At 30.8% G+C, this 17,972-nt stretch overlaps 3 protein-coding genes across 4 annotated transcripts in view; 1 reads left to right on the forward strand and 2 right to left on the reverse strand.

Moving 5' to 3' along the window:
• The window catches only part of LOC111625691 (activin receptor type-2A-like), a 94,757-nt gene that overhangs the window by 32,524 nt on the left and 44,261 nt on the right, over nucleotides 1–17,972 (reverse strand). For both annotated transcript variants that reach the window (XR_002756767.1, XM_023368901.1), the window contains exons 5-7: nucleotides 16,503–16,670; nucleotides 16,055–16,294; nucleotides 10,238–10,376 (exon numbers count right to left, since the gene is read on the reverse strand). Coding sequence is in view for 1 of the 2 variants with exons in the window: in XM_023368901.1 (XP_023224669.1) it covers nucleotides 10,238–10,376; nucleotides 16,055–16,294; nucleotides 16,503–16,670 (547 nt within the window). In the remaining variant the exon portion in view is untranslated. The remainder of the gene's footprint in view (nucleotides 1–10,237; nucleotides 10,377–16,054; nucleotides 16,295–16,502; nucleotides 16,671–17,972) is intronic.
• On the reverse strand, nucleotides 387–2,822 carry LOC111625692. The gene is made up of 2 exons (XM_023368903.1): nucleotides 1,507–2,822; nucleotides 387–1,373 (listed from the first exon to the last, which is right to left on the reverse strand). Exons 1-2 carry the CDS (start codon nucleotides 1,753–1,755, stop codon nucleotides 1,137–1,139), a joined length of 486 nt encoding a protein of 161 aa, XP_023224671.1. The 5' UTR covers nucleotides 1,756–2,822; the 3' UTR covers nucleotides 387–1,136.
• On the forward strand, nucleotides 12,130–13,648 carry LOC111625693 (putative uncharacterized protein FLJ37770). Its single transcript, XM_023368904.1, has one exon. It carries the CDS (start codon nucleotides 12,351–12,353, stop codon nucleotides 12,825–12,827), a length of 477 nt encoding a protein of 158 aa, XP_023224672.1. The 5' UTR covers nucleotides 12,130–12,350; the 3' UTR covers nucleotides 12,828–13,648.

The raw sequence follows: 17,972 nt of genomic DNA on the forward strand, positions 1-17,972 counted from the left end.
ACATGTCATAAAATCAGAAATACAGTAGAGCGTCAATTTTCCGGATCGATTGGGGACTGTGGTTGTTCGTATAACTGATATTTTGGATAACCGATTTATGTACGAAAAAATAGTTTAACATATCCGATGTTAAAATTTTTATTCATTGCGTGTCGCTTCGCGTTGAATTTTCGTCGATGCTAAGCCTAACAAAGACTATTGTATCGTTAAAAATTATTTTTTTATTTTGTACAAACAAAATAAATATATTGAAAAATATAAAAACAATAAAAAATTATACTTCAGATGTTAATTTAGTATCAAAAACGTAAAATATTTGAGTAGCCCAAGACATAGCCAAAGATTGAAGCGCCACAGCACTGGCGAAAAAATTAAAATTTGCCGACTGGAATTCTTTCGGATGATTGACTTTCGGAAAATCGATGCTCTACTGTAATTTTAATTTATTCTTGACATTTTTTTATTTCCAATTTTACAGATGTATGGACAGATGCCATTATTAAATTACTAATTTCAGAGAGACTGGCACTTGAGGATCAATTTGGAAAGACAGGAAATAAAAAAAAAATAAGGATAATGGAGTCACAAGGGTATAATTTAACTGATGAAGATTGTGACATGAAATGGAGAAATTTAGTAGCAACATACAGGAAAAACAAAGACAGGGCTAGAAAGAGTGGGAAAGGTTGCATCACCTGGCCATATTTTCAACTATTAGATAAAAAATATGGTTACAAAACCAATATATCTCCTCCAGCAGAAACACTATTGTCTTCTCTTCCCAGCCCTATCTACTCCCAACCTTCACCTATTGACACATTGAATTCTTTGGAAAACTCTACTATTGCAACTACTTCTATTCACAATTCTCCCCATCCTCTAATGACCAAAGTGATACTCCACATTCAAAAAAACCAAAACTGTCAAAAGAAGAACCTCCAGCATTGTTTAAGAACTATGTTGAAAATAAGAAAAAAGAATATAAAGAAAAAGAAGAAAGACGTTGGAGGGAATTTCAAAAGATGGAAGAAGAGAAACTTAAAGTTATGAAGCAATTATTAGAAATATTGAAAAAATAACTGAAATGCTTTTATGTACATATTTTTATACAAAATAAATATATATATTATTTATAACTATAATTTTGGTTTATTCTTTAATTTGTGGATTAACGAAGAGACGGTTTTAATAAAATATACAAATTCTCTATAGGCATGTCCTCTGCTTATTCCAAATCTGTCCGCAATGCCATGAAATGACTCCTGATTGCCTAACGAAAATAGTGACATCAACACAATTGTTTGTAGTGATGTTTCTCTTAGTCCTATTTGACCAGGGCCAGTCCTTTGTTCAGGAAGCTGTTCCATTAAAATCTAAAATAAAATATCATATTATAGTATAACACAATTATTTATTTTTAAACATTAATAAAAAGCTAAAAAAGCCGAATAAAGCAATTTTTCTGTAGATAGTTACTACAGCTAGCAATTCTTAGCAGAGACTTACTTTGATAGTGCTTCTAGAAAGACGAAGATGAGACTTAAAGTCCATGTCGTTGTATCTGGGAACGATATTTTCGACACAGCCTTCTATTTTGGCTTTTTTCGATTTTCCCGCTGCAGCAGCATACAGAAATGGAATATCTTCAATATCTTTTTTAGATTTAAAAAACATCTTGTAACTCCCTCTACTCTCAGAAATACTATTTAATAAAACAGTCATAATCGCCACCTTCTCGTTAGTTAAGTCAGCCATCTTGAAAAGCGACCTCTCAACACTACTCTCAACGAGAGTGTTTCTTTTTTCTACAAAATGTGATGTCAGATCGTTCAACGGAGGGATTCAACAGAAAATTCACTGCTGAGTCAATCGTTGAATATAGAAATGTACTGATAGTTAATCCTGCCTCTAAGCTTTCTATATTTGGTCTCAACTTTCATTTCTCTAACACCATTCTCAAGATTAAAGAAGGGCAAACAGACAAGATGACAGTGGGAATTTATAGGTCTATAATTTTTTCAAATTGCAGCCCAATCAGAAGTAAATTCTGATTCTTTGAAACTTTCTACAGAAATAAATTAGAAAAATTAAAATGCTATTAGTGATATATTTTCATTTTAACTAAATTTAACACTTTTTTTCAATGGCAACAGCAAAACAGTTGTACTAAATAATTTCAAATCATTTTTTTCATGAAGTAACTATATAAATTAAGAAATAAAATTTTTTTTATTTCAAGCAGTCTTTATGGAATTATATGCAATGATGCACAATTGAGTCACTGGCACCAGCTGAACAATAAAAGGTTGAAAAACCATTATAATTAAATATGTCCTGGAAAAATACAAAACTAAGAAATAAAATATAATGCTTCTTACACTTCCAAGTAGTAATAAATGACATTCAAAAAATAATGCACATACAATTTACCAAACACTTCCATCATCTGAATGATGCAAAACTGTTAAAACAAGAATTTTATCATCAGGTTAGTCATCAATAAATACCCAAAAACGTTAGTACTTCTATCATGATGTGTGTGATTTTTCAAAATCTACCTTTGTACAGTTTAGTGAAATCTGCCATTTTGTTCATAAAATACATAGATATTGTAATTTTGCAATGTTTGAACAATATAAACATACACTTCAATCGAAAACCCAATATCTTAAGCAAATACACCTACAACTGCCATAAATGATCAGGCTATATTTTGGATATACAGTCGACCCCCCTTTTACGGTAGATACGTTCCACTTTATAAGAATTTCACGTTGTAGGAATCCTTAAATATATGAGCCAATCACAGTCCGGCACTTGTGCAGTTTATGGACTACAGCTGTTTGAAAGATTTTCTTCCATAAAATTAATCGATTCTAGACTAATTTGGCTCAACATTTCCAAAACATGTATAATTTTCTGGGAATAATCCATATAAACTATACTATAAACAAAAAATTGTAGGATTACTTACCAAGTGTGCACCGTTTGATGTCACCATTGCTTAAGCTTGTTTTTGTCGCGGAGCAGCGCACCAAATGACGGCCACGATTTCTGATAAGTTATTTTTCTGCGAAAACTTTGTTGAACTTTGGAGACATCATTAATATAAATAATTTTTATGGCCATTGAATAAGAAATGTTTTTTTCACAAGAAATATACAAAATTACAGTACTGTATTATGACTTACAGTACCTAATTTATATACTGTACAGATTAATAGTAAACTCAACTTACCCGCCTAAGCTCTCCATAGCGTGTAAGTAGTTCAGCTGCTCGTCCACTATTGGTCCAGATTCGACCAATTCTGTCATGACACAAGTCGGCGATGACGTTTTACTGCATTTTATGAGTCTCTTTTAGCGTCTTTATACGAATACAGTCACAATTTTTTCGCCGCGATATATGAATCCGCATTATATGAACCCACGTTATAGGGGGATTGACCGTATAATTATAGATTAGAAATGAATTTGGCACTAGAGTGAGGCGTTAAGTGCCATCTTTTATTCAAATTAATAATTATAATATTTTATTAATTAATTTAAATTAAACTGAAAGAAAAGAATCAGCCTGAAGCTGGACTCGAACCCGCAACTCCCACTTACCATGTGGACATGTTGACATATAGCCTGATCATTTACAGCAGTTGTAGGTGTATTTGTTTGAACAATATGCATTGTCCTTAAACATACACTTGAGTAATTTTTGGATAAATTTGGTGATGACCATACATGATTGTAAAAAATGATTTTTATACAAATATACAGCACTATTCTTGTGCTTTTCTAATATTCAAAGCCTGTTAGAAAAATATTTAAAATTCTCTTAAAATAGAGTAAAAGTTTTAAAAATGTATGCCTCATAAGAGAGTCAAAGATTCCAACATCAAAAAATAAATAAATAAATATATCAACAAAAATACAAATAAAAATATTTTCCGTTAAATTTTTTCAGACAATATGTTTTATAGTACTGGACCAAATAACAAGCTTCCAGAAATTCAAAATCATCAGAAAACTGGATATTTTTGAAGCTGGCTAATTTTGAATTTAATGACTAGTACAGCTCCTTTGTTTTGATTTCCAAGTCATACACATCACACAATACTAAGAATTTTAATTGAATTAATAAAGATATTAAATAAAATTATTGTCTTTACTTTTCTTCATTTAATTTTAATCCTAAATACAGTAAACGTCTCTAACTCAAATATTTCTTTAACTTAACTCAAAGAAAACGAAGCATTTGGTAGGTCTCAGTGGAATAGCATAGGGCTTTAATGTCTCCAACTTGAATTTCTTAACTCAAATTTTCTCCAAGTTAAAGTTTTTCATGGTCCCCAGACAATAATTTATGTTACTTTCAACTTCCCCGACTTGAATTTTAATATTTAATCTATCCAAAGTGATTCTAATTATCGGATCTCCATGAAATTTTCAGACAGTTTTATCTACTCTGCAACACCAATTTTCAAGCAACGTTCCAGTCCAAAGTGAGAGGACCTCTCACTTTATCTCAACAAGATGTACCTATAAAACTGTTTAATTCCATTAGTAACATTGAACAATTTTCTGGTGTTACATGAGCTTTTAAAAAAAAACTATCAGAGATTCTTCATATAATACAAGAGAGATAAAAGTACAAATTATCTATTCAGAATCAGCATTTTTTACTCTATTGTTCTTTAACTTGAATCATCTGTAACTCAAAGTTTTTTCTTGTCATTGGAGCTTCGAGTTAGAGAAGTTTTACTGTATTACATTAACAAGATATTCTATACTTAATAAAACATTTAACACCGTCTATCGCTGAGAATACTTCATTTAAACACAAACGTTTTCAGCCTAATGGAATAGGCCATCCTCAGGTGAACTATTCCATTAGGCTGAAAACGTGTGTTTAAATGAAGTATTCTCAGCGATAGGTGTTAAATGTTTTATTAAGTGTTTTTAAAAGAAGCTGAGTTTGATATTTAATTAAGGTATTCTATATTTTAATAGGATTAATAATGATCAAATGGACTCTGTTTTAGAAATGTATTAATTTGTATCTGTTAAATACAATTTTGTTCTTTCCATTGTTTATTCTATATTTTAAGTATGTAGAATCTCTGGTCAAAAGTATGGAATAATGTTATTAATTCCTGTATCACAACATTTCATAGGCAAGTTTTAAAAAATATTTAATGTTTGCTTGTTGGTTTCTTATGCAACGTTTGAGAAGCTATATTTGCATAAACATGAAAAGCATGATTCATTTTACTAATCAAGAATAGGGACAAAAATATGGAATACAGACATAACAGGGACAAAAGTTTAGAATATGATGGGCATGTTCCATATTAAAGTTAATTTAGTGACACTGTTATTGAGTAATATCACACTTTCAGATTGAATCTGCAGAACTGTACTCATATTTAATGTTTGCATTCTAAAACTATGCCAAAAACACCAGAATTGAGTGATGCAAAGAATGATGATAATTTCATATTACAAGCATGGTGAAAAGAAGCAGATAATTGCAAAACATGTACAATGTACACAAAGTATAGTGTCTAAAATTATAGCTAAATATAAAACACAAGGAACTGTCTCCAATCAACATCGATGTGGACTCCCCCACATAACTACACAGAAATCTCATCAAAATTGTTGAGGAAGATTTAAGTCATTCAGAGAGATAAATGCTGAATGGAAAGCATCTGGTACAGATTATCTGAAAAAACAACTCACAGAAGGTTAAATGAATATGGCTACATATCAAGAAAAGCAAAGCAGAAACCATATCTGACTGAGAAGCATAAAAAAAACTATGTCTGCAGTGGGCAAAAGCCAACCAGAACTGGGATTTGATGCATTGGAAACAAGTTACGTTTAATGACAAGTCACATATTTGTATGGAATAGAGAGATAACAATGGTAGCAAAGTTTGAAGAAAACCCAATGAAAAGTTTCTATCAGAATGCCTTCTTTCAAAAACAAAATTTCCAAATGGAGTTACAATTTGGGGTGCCATGACTGCAGCAGGACCTGGACATTTGGAAATTGTCAACACTACAGTGACTGAAGAGGTTTACTTGAAAATTTTAGACAATTTTGTACTAAAAACAGCTGAGGAACACTTTGATTACTCGAACTTTATCTATCAAGATGATAATGCATCTTCCCACCATGCTAAAACAGTATGCCAATGGTTCCTAAACAAAAACATTTCACATTTAAATTGGCCACCAAACAGCCTAGATTTAAATCCAATAGAGAATTTGTAGAATGTTTTGAAGAAAATGGTTCAAAAAAAGAAACTAATTTCATTGCCAAATTGAAGTGTCATTTGAACCAGCTGGCCAGAAATACCTGCAGACTTATGTGAAAAATTAGTTCAATATTGAGACATGTTAAAGCAGTAATAAATGCCAAAGGCAGTCCCACACAGTATTAATTACTTTATTCTATACTTATGTCTCTGTAATTACTATATTGCATATTTTTGTCTAATGTTGCTCAAGTGTTGATGTGCTGTTTCTTAAATTTTTATATAATTGCTTCATCTCTTTTCTGTTGTTATGTGCAAAAGATTGCAAATACATTTTGTTAAAAAGAATTAATTATTTAATGTATGTTTTTTAAAACTAAGCTCTATGAATGACATACTGCAAAGTGCATAATATTCCATACTTTTGACCAGAGGTCGTATTTTGCCTGTTTCCAGAAAACTGGACACAGGCAAGCTTGCCACATATATGGTCAAGTACTGTATTTTTAATTTTGAACACATTCAATATTTGTAACTTAAAATTGTAATAGGCAAATGTGAAACTTGGACAGATTTTCAATGTTTTAATGTACTGTGCATTACAACATTATCAAATGAATAACATAATTACAATAATTTAAAATGGTAATATTCCTTTTGGAGATCTTGTATTTTCTTTTCTTCTTTTTAAATAGTCAAGTTACACAAAATTCAAATTTCAGTCTCTTACAAGGAAACTGCATGACATTTGGGTCACTGATTTTGATCAAACTCAGTGAGTTTATAGTGCATTCCTAACGACTGATATGTGGCAAGCAATAAGGTGCAATACTCAAAATTAAATTAGAAAATTGAGGTTGAAAATTGCAAATCACTTAAAATATTTAGAATTTCTATCGTTTGTTGATTGACTGGTGGCTTGGTGGGGATGCTCCAGTTCAAAACCGTGAGGTTGGTGTTTTGAATCTCTATAATATCAATGTAATTTTTTTTCCTAAAACTATAATTTTTAAATTTAAAAGTACCAAGAATAATGTGATTATATTGTCAAAGAGAAAAACTGATTTAGTTTTAGACTATATTTGCATTGTCCTTTAAACATACACTTGAGTAATTTTTGGATAAATTTGATGATGATTAGAAAAGTACAAATGCACAATAAACAGGGTAATAAAACAATAAAAGCCATCTGTTTCAAGTAACAAGTCAGTGTCAAAAGCTATTAACAAATGCTACCTAACAATATTTATTTAAAAACAAAACATTTTCTGTATTTTCATGTACAGTACATACTCTGGCAACAAAGTCATTGTTTACCCTAAATGTGTCTATAATTGCATCTTTGTTCACTAAAGAACAAAAAAGATGGCTTCGATATCTCAGGGTAACATCAATAGCATAGAAATGTGTTCTGCAGATGTGTTCTGCAGAAGAATCACTGCATGACAATATTACAAAATTCACATAATGAAAAAGCATCCTTGAAAATCAAGACCTAATTGCAGCCGAGCATTCATCATTCAATTTCAGAAGTTTGAAAGTTGGTAGAAAAAAAAAAAAAAAACATTAAGTGCTCTGATATTTTCCAATGTGATATGGTACTCTGACCGGAGGATCAGCACTTCTTTGGTGCCCTGTTCAGGATTGACACCACTGTGTCCCACTTGACACAGAAGTCGTGACAGCAGTTTGATTAGAAAATAGGTCACGCAAGTGATTGTATGAACAAACAATCGGATTCAGGATGGAGACTGTGAGTTAGCAAGCAGGAAGGGACACATGCAGAGACTAGGTTAATTAAACAATCGTTTATTTGTAAAGAAAATTTTATACATTTTATACCTTTTTTTATCATTAACAAGTTATAATAAATTGAATGGAAGAAAAGTACATCTAAATATGCCCGGGGTTGCACAAGAGAGAGTTCACATGAGGTTCGTATGGCAATAAATACCTGTAGTTGAAGGATCCAGTTGTCATGTTCCAACTGCAAAAGTTCATCTTTGGTAGGGGTGTTGTGCGGACAGTTCGAAAGTAGACAACTTGGAGAACTTTGGCAATATCTGTTAGTGGGATAGGTGATATCCGTTGCTGGAGGAGTCTTTGTGTGGAGAATGGGCAAGGAATCCATTAAGGTAATATAGGAGATCCTGAACTGGCTAACAGATTTGAGGGTCCGATGACAACTACCCTTTCAGATCAGCCGGCGACTTATCTCTGAAAGAACTAAACTGCAACTTGTTGAGTCGGGGAGGACTAAACGGTGACTGACTCTTTGGCCATTAATTATGCTATAAGCATGATATCACCCAGCCAAGAAGTCAACAGGTTACAGGAATGTGTCATTTTTTCATCGAGAAAACGTAAGTGGAGATTCTCTCAGGTAGCAGATGACAATAATTATTGAACAAGTATGATGACATCAACAATCAACCTTTGCTAAAATTTGGACAATCACAGTACAAATCATTTGCCTCCAAATTAGATGATGATGGAGAAGTGTTTTTAAACACTTTTAATCAAATTTATTTTTCCAGTAACACATGTAAATCATCTTTATATTGTAAAAATCTGCATTTATTCAATACATAAACTGCAGAAATGTTTTTTGTTTCACTAACTTCTATGACAATTATCATCCACAAAATTGTGCTCTCAGAGAGCAAATAGATTGCATAATGTTAATAAATATATCTTTTTATTAACTAAATTGGCCTTAAATAATGCTAATTATGATTATATCTAATCCTCTTCCCAAATAAATTATAAATAAATGCTAGTACAAATCCCATATGTACTGTACATGAATATTAAAAAATAATTTTTGAATAAATGAAATAAATTTAAAAATACAAAGAATAAAGTAAAAATTATAGTTCTGTATTAAAAAAAATTACATTGATACCATAAAGAATCAAAATACCAACCTCACAATTATAAAACAGATTATGCACTCCCACCGAGCCACTGGTCAATTGATAAAAGATAGAAATTCTAAATGTTTTAAGTAATTTGCAATTTTTACATGTCAGTCATTGGAGACGCACTACAACCTCACCAAGTTTAATCAAAATTAATGACCCCAACATCATGCTGTCCTCTCATCTATACTAATATTATAAAGAGGTAAAGTTTGTAAGTTTGGATGTAGTTAATAATCTCTGAAACTACTCATCCGATTTCAAAAATTCTTTCACCAATATTTAGAATGGATCTTCAGGGTGGACATAGACTGTATATTATTTCGTTAAATATTCATATAAATTAAAAGATATCATCTAGGATTAAGGCTTTTATGTCCAACAGATGGCACTAACTCCGTGAGTACAACAACCTAAGTTTGCTTTTCTGTGAGGATGAACTAAAGCAGATCATCTTCTATCTATCTATATAAATAAAAATGTAATGTTCGTTTGTTCCTACCGATTTCTTTGAAATTTTGACAAACGTTGCAATTGAATACGCATGTGTTTTCATATAATATACATGTCGAAATTATATTAGGACAGGATTAAGGCTTACTGTGAAGAACTCTGCTTCTATTCATACTATTTTAGATGCGGGTTTTTGCGTTTTTGATTGCGTTTTAATAGGGTAGGTCAACAGAATATACACTAAAATGGGATTTTCGATATTCCCCTCGCAGGGGAGAGGGACAGGCTTACCATGAAGAACTTGGCAGATACATTTTGAGCCACAATAACTTATGATGGGGTCTGCTAGTTAGTTATATAGTCGTTATTCTAGGTTACAAATATTTCTTGTGATTGTTGAATTTTCATTTATCTGATTAATAATATCATTTCAACTACATCCCAAAACAATTGTAGTAATCACTATTTATTAAAATTTTTAGAAACTTTTTGTAATCTAAATAAAATAATAATAATGAATATATTATTCTACACCTTATTATATTGTATTTTATAGTTAATAATAACAACAAATACGCAAAATTCATTATAAAATAATTTACGTTACCTTCTTGGGCACAACATCGTGATATCAATTCCCACAGAACTAATCCACAGGCATACATATCTATTCTCAAAAAAGCATCCTTGTTAAAATTTACAGCTCCTTCTAAAACTTCTGGAGCCATGTAACGTCGTGTACCAACCTAATATAATGATAAATATATATACATATATATTAAAAATAATTTAACGTAATCTTACTAACTATTAAACTATTAAATCTTAACTTAACTATTAAATTTAATATTCATAATGAATTCATTATTTTAGTTGTTATTATTAAAGACAAAAATTTATCATTTCATTAACCTATCCCATGTTGAAATTTTTCTCCATTGAGTGTCGCACCATGTTGAATTTTTGTTGATGTTAAGCATAATGAAAATTACACATTTAAAAAAAAAATAATTGTGGCTATTTTATCATCCTAAGTTTTTATTTTGCACAAACTAAATAGATGTACAGTACAACTTGTCTATGACAACCACACACAGTTCCTTCAAAAAGTGGTCTTTTAGACAGGTAGTCATCCAATACAGGTGGTGCTATAATACTGTATTTCCGTACATATTTTGCACACTTTTTAGCCATTTCTAAGCAAAACTCGAGATGAGCAAAAATAAGCAAATTTTTTCAATGAGAGAGCTATATTGGTATTTAATGAATATTTTATTCTTATCAAATAACTTGATTTACAGGAGTCGTCATGATTTTATAAGTCAGATTCAATACCAATACTTTAAAAATTAATACAATACTCGCATTTTCTCAATTATAATGCACACTTTCTTTATTCCAACTTAATTAATTCAATTTGGTTCTTTTTGTTTGCTCCTCAGTTACGTGTATTATGTCTCATATACAAGTGTGTCATATCTCTCCATCATTTTGGTTTTTGTTAGTTTAATCTTATTTTAACTTTAAAAATATTGTATTTTTTAATATTTAATATTTTCTTATGTACAATAAGATAAATTATTAATTAATAATAAAACAATTTTATTATTTTTTCTCATAATATGATTTCATTACATTCTGCGATTGTCCAATGACAATCACAGAATGTAATGAAATCGTAGAAATTGAAAAAGGAAGATTGCCTGTAAAACGCTATATTCACCGAAGTGGTTGCTTATTATTACAGTTGTTGTATGTTGTTTCGGACCAAAAATCGATGCCCACGGTCACGTTACACAGGTGGTTGTTTAATATGGGTAACTAATACAAAGACTCTATGGATAAACTATTCCATGCCAGAAATTTTTTCCCATTTTGACAGGTGCCTGTCAAATGCTGTTGGTCGTCTAAACAGTTTTCACTGTATTAATATATGTACAAACAAAAAAAAATTATATTTCGGAAGTTAGTTTTAATATAAAAATTATAACAACTAGCAACATCTAGTTTCAAAAATGTTCCGATGATGAATCAAAATATCTCAGGTCAACTGGTCAAGGTCATCCATCATGTTTCAGCCTGAAATATCTTGGGAATACCAGGGAACAGGTTAAAGATATTTTGTTAACATAGATAGATACAACTTATTTTCATACATTCAATATAAAAGCTATTTCTTCTATTTAGTTAAATTAAATAATTATTAATCACAACCAGATGATCTGCCAAATTATCAAGCTTTTAAAAGTCTAATCCAGCAGATCATCTGGTTGTGATTAATTACAAAAAATCATGTTATAGAGTTGTTGTTTATATATAAAAAAATTATTGTTTTGATTAAATTGAATAATGAAGTCAAAATATAAAATATAATTTCTATTGTATAAAAATAATCATAGTAATAAGAATTAGATTGTAAATATGTAGTAATTTTATTTGGGAGAAACTTCCTGAATTTCAGAATTTAATAACATTGAAATTAAGTTTTCTTATAAATTAATAAATGACAGAACAATGTTATGAGTTTCTTATGTTATTTTATAACAAAAAGGTCATAACATTATACAAACACATTTTTCATACATTTCCAGCACTCACTCATGGATTTTACCAAACCACCCCTATGTGTTCAGGTTGGTTTTGCCCATGTCACATGATTAAACCACAATCACTCTGTTTTCTTTTGGAAATAGTTACCTTTGTTCTGAGACGTAATAAAAATGGAGTTTCAAGAACAACACTGCAACATTAAATTTTGTCAGCATTTAGGTAAAACAGCTACAGAGACTTTAAAATTGCTAAGAAAGGTGTACGGTGATTCCACCATGGCGAAATCGAAGGTGTATGAATGGCATCAGCATTTTAGAGAGAGCCGAGAATCCATCGCAGATGATGAACATTCTGGCCGACCTTTGACTTCACAAAACGAGGAAAATGTTGAGTTGGTCACTCAATGTGTTCACAAAGATCGTTGCCAAACCCTTGAAAAAATCACTGTGGCTACTCACTTATCAAAGACTAGTTGCCAGCGTATTTTAACAAAAGATTTTAATATGCACAGAGTGTCTCAGCACATTGTTCCCCAGCTTTTGACTTCTGAACAAAAGGAAAAACAAATGAGAATATTGGGTGATTTAATTGACAAAGCCAATAAGGAACCAGCTTTTTTGAACCACATAACAGGTGATGAAATGTAATGTTATTTATTTGATATCCAATCAAAATGTGCTTCTCCAACATAAAAATCACACTCCTCACCATGATCGAAGAAATTCCAGTAGGATCGGAGTAAAGGGAAAGTCATGATAGAAGTATCTTTTGATTCTCAAGGAATTGTTCATTCAGAATTTATTCCTGAAGACAGAACATTAAACAAGGAACATTATCTAGACATTTTACATCATTTGAGGGAATCCATTCGTCATAAATGGCCACAGATCTGGCAAAGTTGAGACTGGTACCATCTGCATGACAACATACCTGCACATCGGTTCCAAATGGTCACACAGTTTCTTGCCAAAACTCAAATTAATATGCTTCCACACCCTGCCTATTCATCGGACTTAGTCCTGTGTGATTTTTATTTGTTTCCATCAATGAAAAAGCATTTGCATTTGCTTTTGTGTTGTCAGATGAGGTGAGAGCAGCATCGCAGGAGGCCTTATAGGAGGGTTTCAAAAAAATGGCTTCCAGCAGTGCTTCCAGAAGTTATACAAGCACTGGCAAAAGTGTATCGTCACCCAAGATAATTACTTTCAAGGCAATATAAACTTTTTAAGGTAAGGAATTTTATGCCAAGTCCCCGAACTTTTGGATCATACTACATTCAAAGGAGTTACATCGTATTATTAGTCTTAATTTTTGTATATCAAATATTTTAAGAATAACTGAAGCTATCAACATCTATAAAGTAGCAAGCCAAAAGGGTTTTGCATTAACAAAGAAAACCTCAACATATCACAAGCATTACTCTCTAAATGTAATTATAACAAATAACTTTTTATTAACCATCCACTTCCATGTGTTTAATATTACTATAAGTTACTTTTTGATGATAATATAAAATAAGTTTATTTTTATTTAAATTTATAAATATTGAATTACAATGTAAAAAATTTAAATAACGTCAAGGAATTTTCAAATTATTCCATTTTGGAACAATTTGGATGCCATCCAAATACGAAGGATTTGGATGCCATCCAAATACAAAGGATTTGGATGCCATCCAAATACAAAGGATTTGGATGGCTTCTAACCTGAAGCATGCCTGTAAATTTGTTCAAAGTATTGAGTGATGCTGCAAATGTATGAAAAGTGTGTTTGTATAATTTAACAAAACTTTCAACTTTTAGTCAAAAGTTCAATTTGGTCATAACATTGTACTCTGTGTCATATATTAATTTATATTTGTTCACAATGTCAAGTTCTATAATTTTATTAAGTTTTCATAAATATCAAAAACTTTTAAAATTTAATGGAATTAAACAAACAATAATTAGTGTAATTTCATGCAGATAACCCATAGGTTATCTGTGTTTAAAAAAGTCAATTTAAAAGCAGACATGAGTTATGTGATGATATGGGTTATCTGTCAATTTTAACTTGCAATTATGGTCAAATGCCTTTTCTTTCATCTAAAATCACCAAGAGCATCTTTAGAAAATGTGGAAAATTATTTGTGTATTGCAGATATACTCATCTACTATTTTGATTTTTCCAAAAATCATCATAAGGACATATACAAATGCCACACCTGTATTCCTCTCTGATTCATTTTCTGTGTATCCATTCACACTTTAATTGGTCTTATTCAACACTTTTATTTGATTCTGTATTTTGAAAGCTAATAAGGTGCTGGTAACCTCCTTCAGTGTAATGTACATTTACATAATATTTCTCTAGTTTCTTAATAAATTAACCATAACAATATTTATAAAGTTATGCAAACTTAAAACAGTGAAAGTGCACTCATATAATATTTTATTTTGTTCAATGGTTAAGATAAGTATATTTAATATACAGTCGACCCCCCATAACACGGTAGATACTTTCCGTTTTTTATGAAATTTATGTTTTAGGAGACCTTGCCAATCACAGCCCGACACGTGTGAAGTTTACGGACTACAGCTGTTTGAATGGTTTTCTTCCATAAAATTAATCAATTCCTAGACTAATTCAACTCAACATTTCCAAAATACGTATATTTTTTTGGGAATAATCCGTATAAACTATGCTTTAAACAAAAAATTGTAGGATTACTTACCGAGTGTGCACCGTTCGACGTTGCCATTGCTTAAGCTTGTTTTCGTCGCGGAGCAGCGCACCAAACGATGACCGCGATTTCTGATAAGTTATTTTTCTGTGAAAACTTCATTGAACTTTGGAGACATCATTAATAGAAATAATTTTTAGAGTCTAACTAAAATTAAAAATTAACTTATTTGTGCTTCTTAGTGTAACATATAAAATATTTAATCTTTTATTTATTTTTACAGGGTGTACTGTTGTGGCAATTCGAATTACACAAAATCATTTTTTTTACATTGGCACCTATTTGTAGCACAGTTTTTGGTACAGGCACATCTTGTCCTGTCCCAACTAAATGTTTGGTAACTGCAGTCCTTAGTGAGATTTGAACATCTTAATTAACATCACTTTCTTATAGAAATTTTTGAGTACAAAAGTCATACTGTAATAAACAAATATTTTATTTTGACCAAATTACGTAACATACTTATGCTTTTTAGAACAAACAAAACGGCGTTTAACATCGTGCTTTTTTTACTTTGAAGATCTTTATCAGGCCTTCATTATAAGTAAATAATATACAAAAACCCTATCTGAAAAAATTCATAACACTTGAAAACCTCTTCCAAATATAAAAACAATAATCATCAAAATCAGTTTTGTCCTAGGCCAAACTAGTATATCCTAACACGCGTAAGATAAACCCGTTTGGCCTAGGACAAACTAGTTTGGCCAGTAACATATCTATTTTGAACTAAAATATTTTACAAATTTTTTCTTTATCTGTGCTTAAATATACGTACATCTTTAATACATCTTTAAAAAGAGAGTTAGAGAGCTGTCCGTCTTTTAAGCGACGGACTTAGCCCTTGGAAGTAGGAAAGAAGAGAAAGCATGAGGTTTGAAGTGTGAAAAGAAAGGAAGATAGGAAAGTGTGAAAGAAGGCATGGGACCCATAGTCGCCTCGCATCGGGCATTTATTGAATCCTTAAAATTGATTTAACAAAAAGCCAGATGCAACTGGCAGTGGCTACATAAAAAANGAAATAATTAATTATAAAATTAGAGATTGTATGAAATGAAGTTCTTAGAAATGTTGTAAATGCATTAATAAAAGAATATTCCAAAAAGGTTAACTTTTCCCCAAGTATTTTAAGAAAATTATAAAACTTTATACCTGTCCTTGTGCATCTCTTGGTGATTGGCCTTGATAAAATACAAGAGCAAGACCAAAGTCTGCTATACAAGCAGTCATATCTCGTTTTAATAGTACATTTTTACTCTTGAAATCTCTATGGGCAATAGATGGCTTATATCCTTCACCTTTACGTGGGGGTAATTCTTCATGTAAATGAGTAAGACCTTTTGCTATAGATATGGCAATACTCAAAAGTTCCTTCCAAGTGATAAGATTCGCCTAATGAAAAAATTGCAAATAAAACATATTATTTAAATATAAAAAATTAAAAACATGTTTCTGATATTCAAACAAATTATTAAAAATTTAAAGTGTTCTTTCAAGCAAAATTTTATTTTATAATAATACTTAAATGCTTTATTAATTATTTGTCTAAATTTAAATATTTACAGTAAATATATTTTCTATTAAAAAATATATAACTTACCTTTAAATAATCACAAAGAGAACCTTTCTCATGATATGCTGTAATTAACCAATATTCTGAATGCATACTATCTCCATGCTTTTCTACTCCCATCCATGTCAATATATTTTCATGTTTCATTTGGGGTAATCTATAAATTTCTTGCTCCACAAACCAAGAATTTTTATCCTGTAGAAATAAATAAACTATTCTTATTTCAAATTTAACAATTAGTAATTTCAAAAGATATAAAAGAAACAAATTAAGTTATTAATTAGCGCCTTTCATCTCAATTATATTCATGATAACTAAATTATGTTGCTAATAAATTAAGTTTAAACACAGAGTTGTTCTGATATCAATTATTCAATACAATTATTACAAGTAATCATTTAAAATATAACTAGGACATCACACAACTTTGTCATATCGTGACAGAACTGAGGCAAGCTAAAAAGAAAGAAGCAATCCCTTCACCTGTTAGGAATAGAAGAGGCAATCCTTATACCTAACAAATGCAGACAAGCAAATTTTGCACTTGCCACTTCAAAAGAGGCTAACCTTGTACCTGCCAGCCACAGGAGAGACAATCCTTGCACTCGCCAACATGGAGATGCAATCCAAGAACAAATCAATAGCCATCAATTGTTTAGGTTTTGTGCATTTTTCATGCCTATTTACATTAAGTGCACACAATGCTGTTTTTATTTTTGATCCCTATGTTTAAATTCTGTTAGGCATGCTTAGTCTCATCAGAGAGCTTGGACATTGTCACTTTAACATCTTTGTATATTGTCAAAGTAATGGACTCCTATTTTTACTTTTCAAGATATGTTATATATAACATAGGGAACATACGTCAATTAGTCAAAAAAAATGATCCTCTTAAGAGTTTTACATTTTTGGACTCGGGACCTTGTAACGTCAAAAAATGCAAAAAATTCAGGTTATTTTTTGTATGTTAGTGTGGGGAACACAATTTAGTGGGGGAAACTCTCTTTGAAGCTCAATAACTGCTGTGTTTTTTGTGAAAAATTTCTGAAATTTTGCAGGGTGGTTTGTGTATTAGGAAGATTGATGCTATTAAATTTTGGTGGTTAGAAGATTGACAGGGTGGGAAGATAAAGGGGGTCATGTGTTGTATCTTGAGTAGGATTGGACTTAAATGATGATTTTACTCATTACTAGTATTTACAATTTTTTGTAAAACCAACCCCTATCCTCAAAATTAAGCTGTTTGCCATTTTATAATAATTAAAAATAGAAAAAATTTTTAATAATAAAATATCATAAAAGATGGTCACACATGTGCAATTTTACTTTGTACAAAACACAATTGCTGAGAAAGTTAAGCAACTCATTGCTGGATGTTTTACATTTAAATGGACCCACATTACATTTATGGATTCCTTATCTAAATTAATAAAAAATGGCAAAGTTTTATCAAAATCAGCCTATTAAATTTTGAGAATGAACTCGATTCTATAAGCC

This window comes from Centruroides sculpturatus, unplaced genomic scaffold (assembly GCF_000671375.1).
Source record: "Centruroides sculpturatus isolate CEXI.00-Female unplaced genomic scaffold, Cexi_2.0 scaffold78, whole genome shotgun sequence".
NCBI lineage: Eukaryota > Metazoa > Arthropoda > Arachnida > Scorpiones > Buthidae > Centruroides > Centruroides sculpturatus.

Bases quoted from the DNA above. Each gene is read 5' to 3' on its own strand.
- LOC111625693 (XM_023368904.1), top strand. From the start codon at position 12,351: ATGGAGTTTCAAGAACAACACTGCAACATTAAATTTTGTCAGCATTTA.
- LOC111625692 (XM_023368903.1), bottom strand. From the start codon at position 1,755: ATGGCTGACTTAACTAACGAGAAGGTGGCGATTATGACTGTTTTATTA. The intron at 1,374-1,506 runs GTAAGTCTCTGC...ATTTTATTTTAG, and splicing joins TTTCTAGAAGCACTATCAAA to ATTTTAATGGAACAGCTTCC.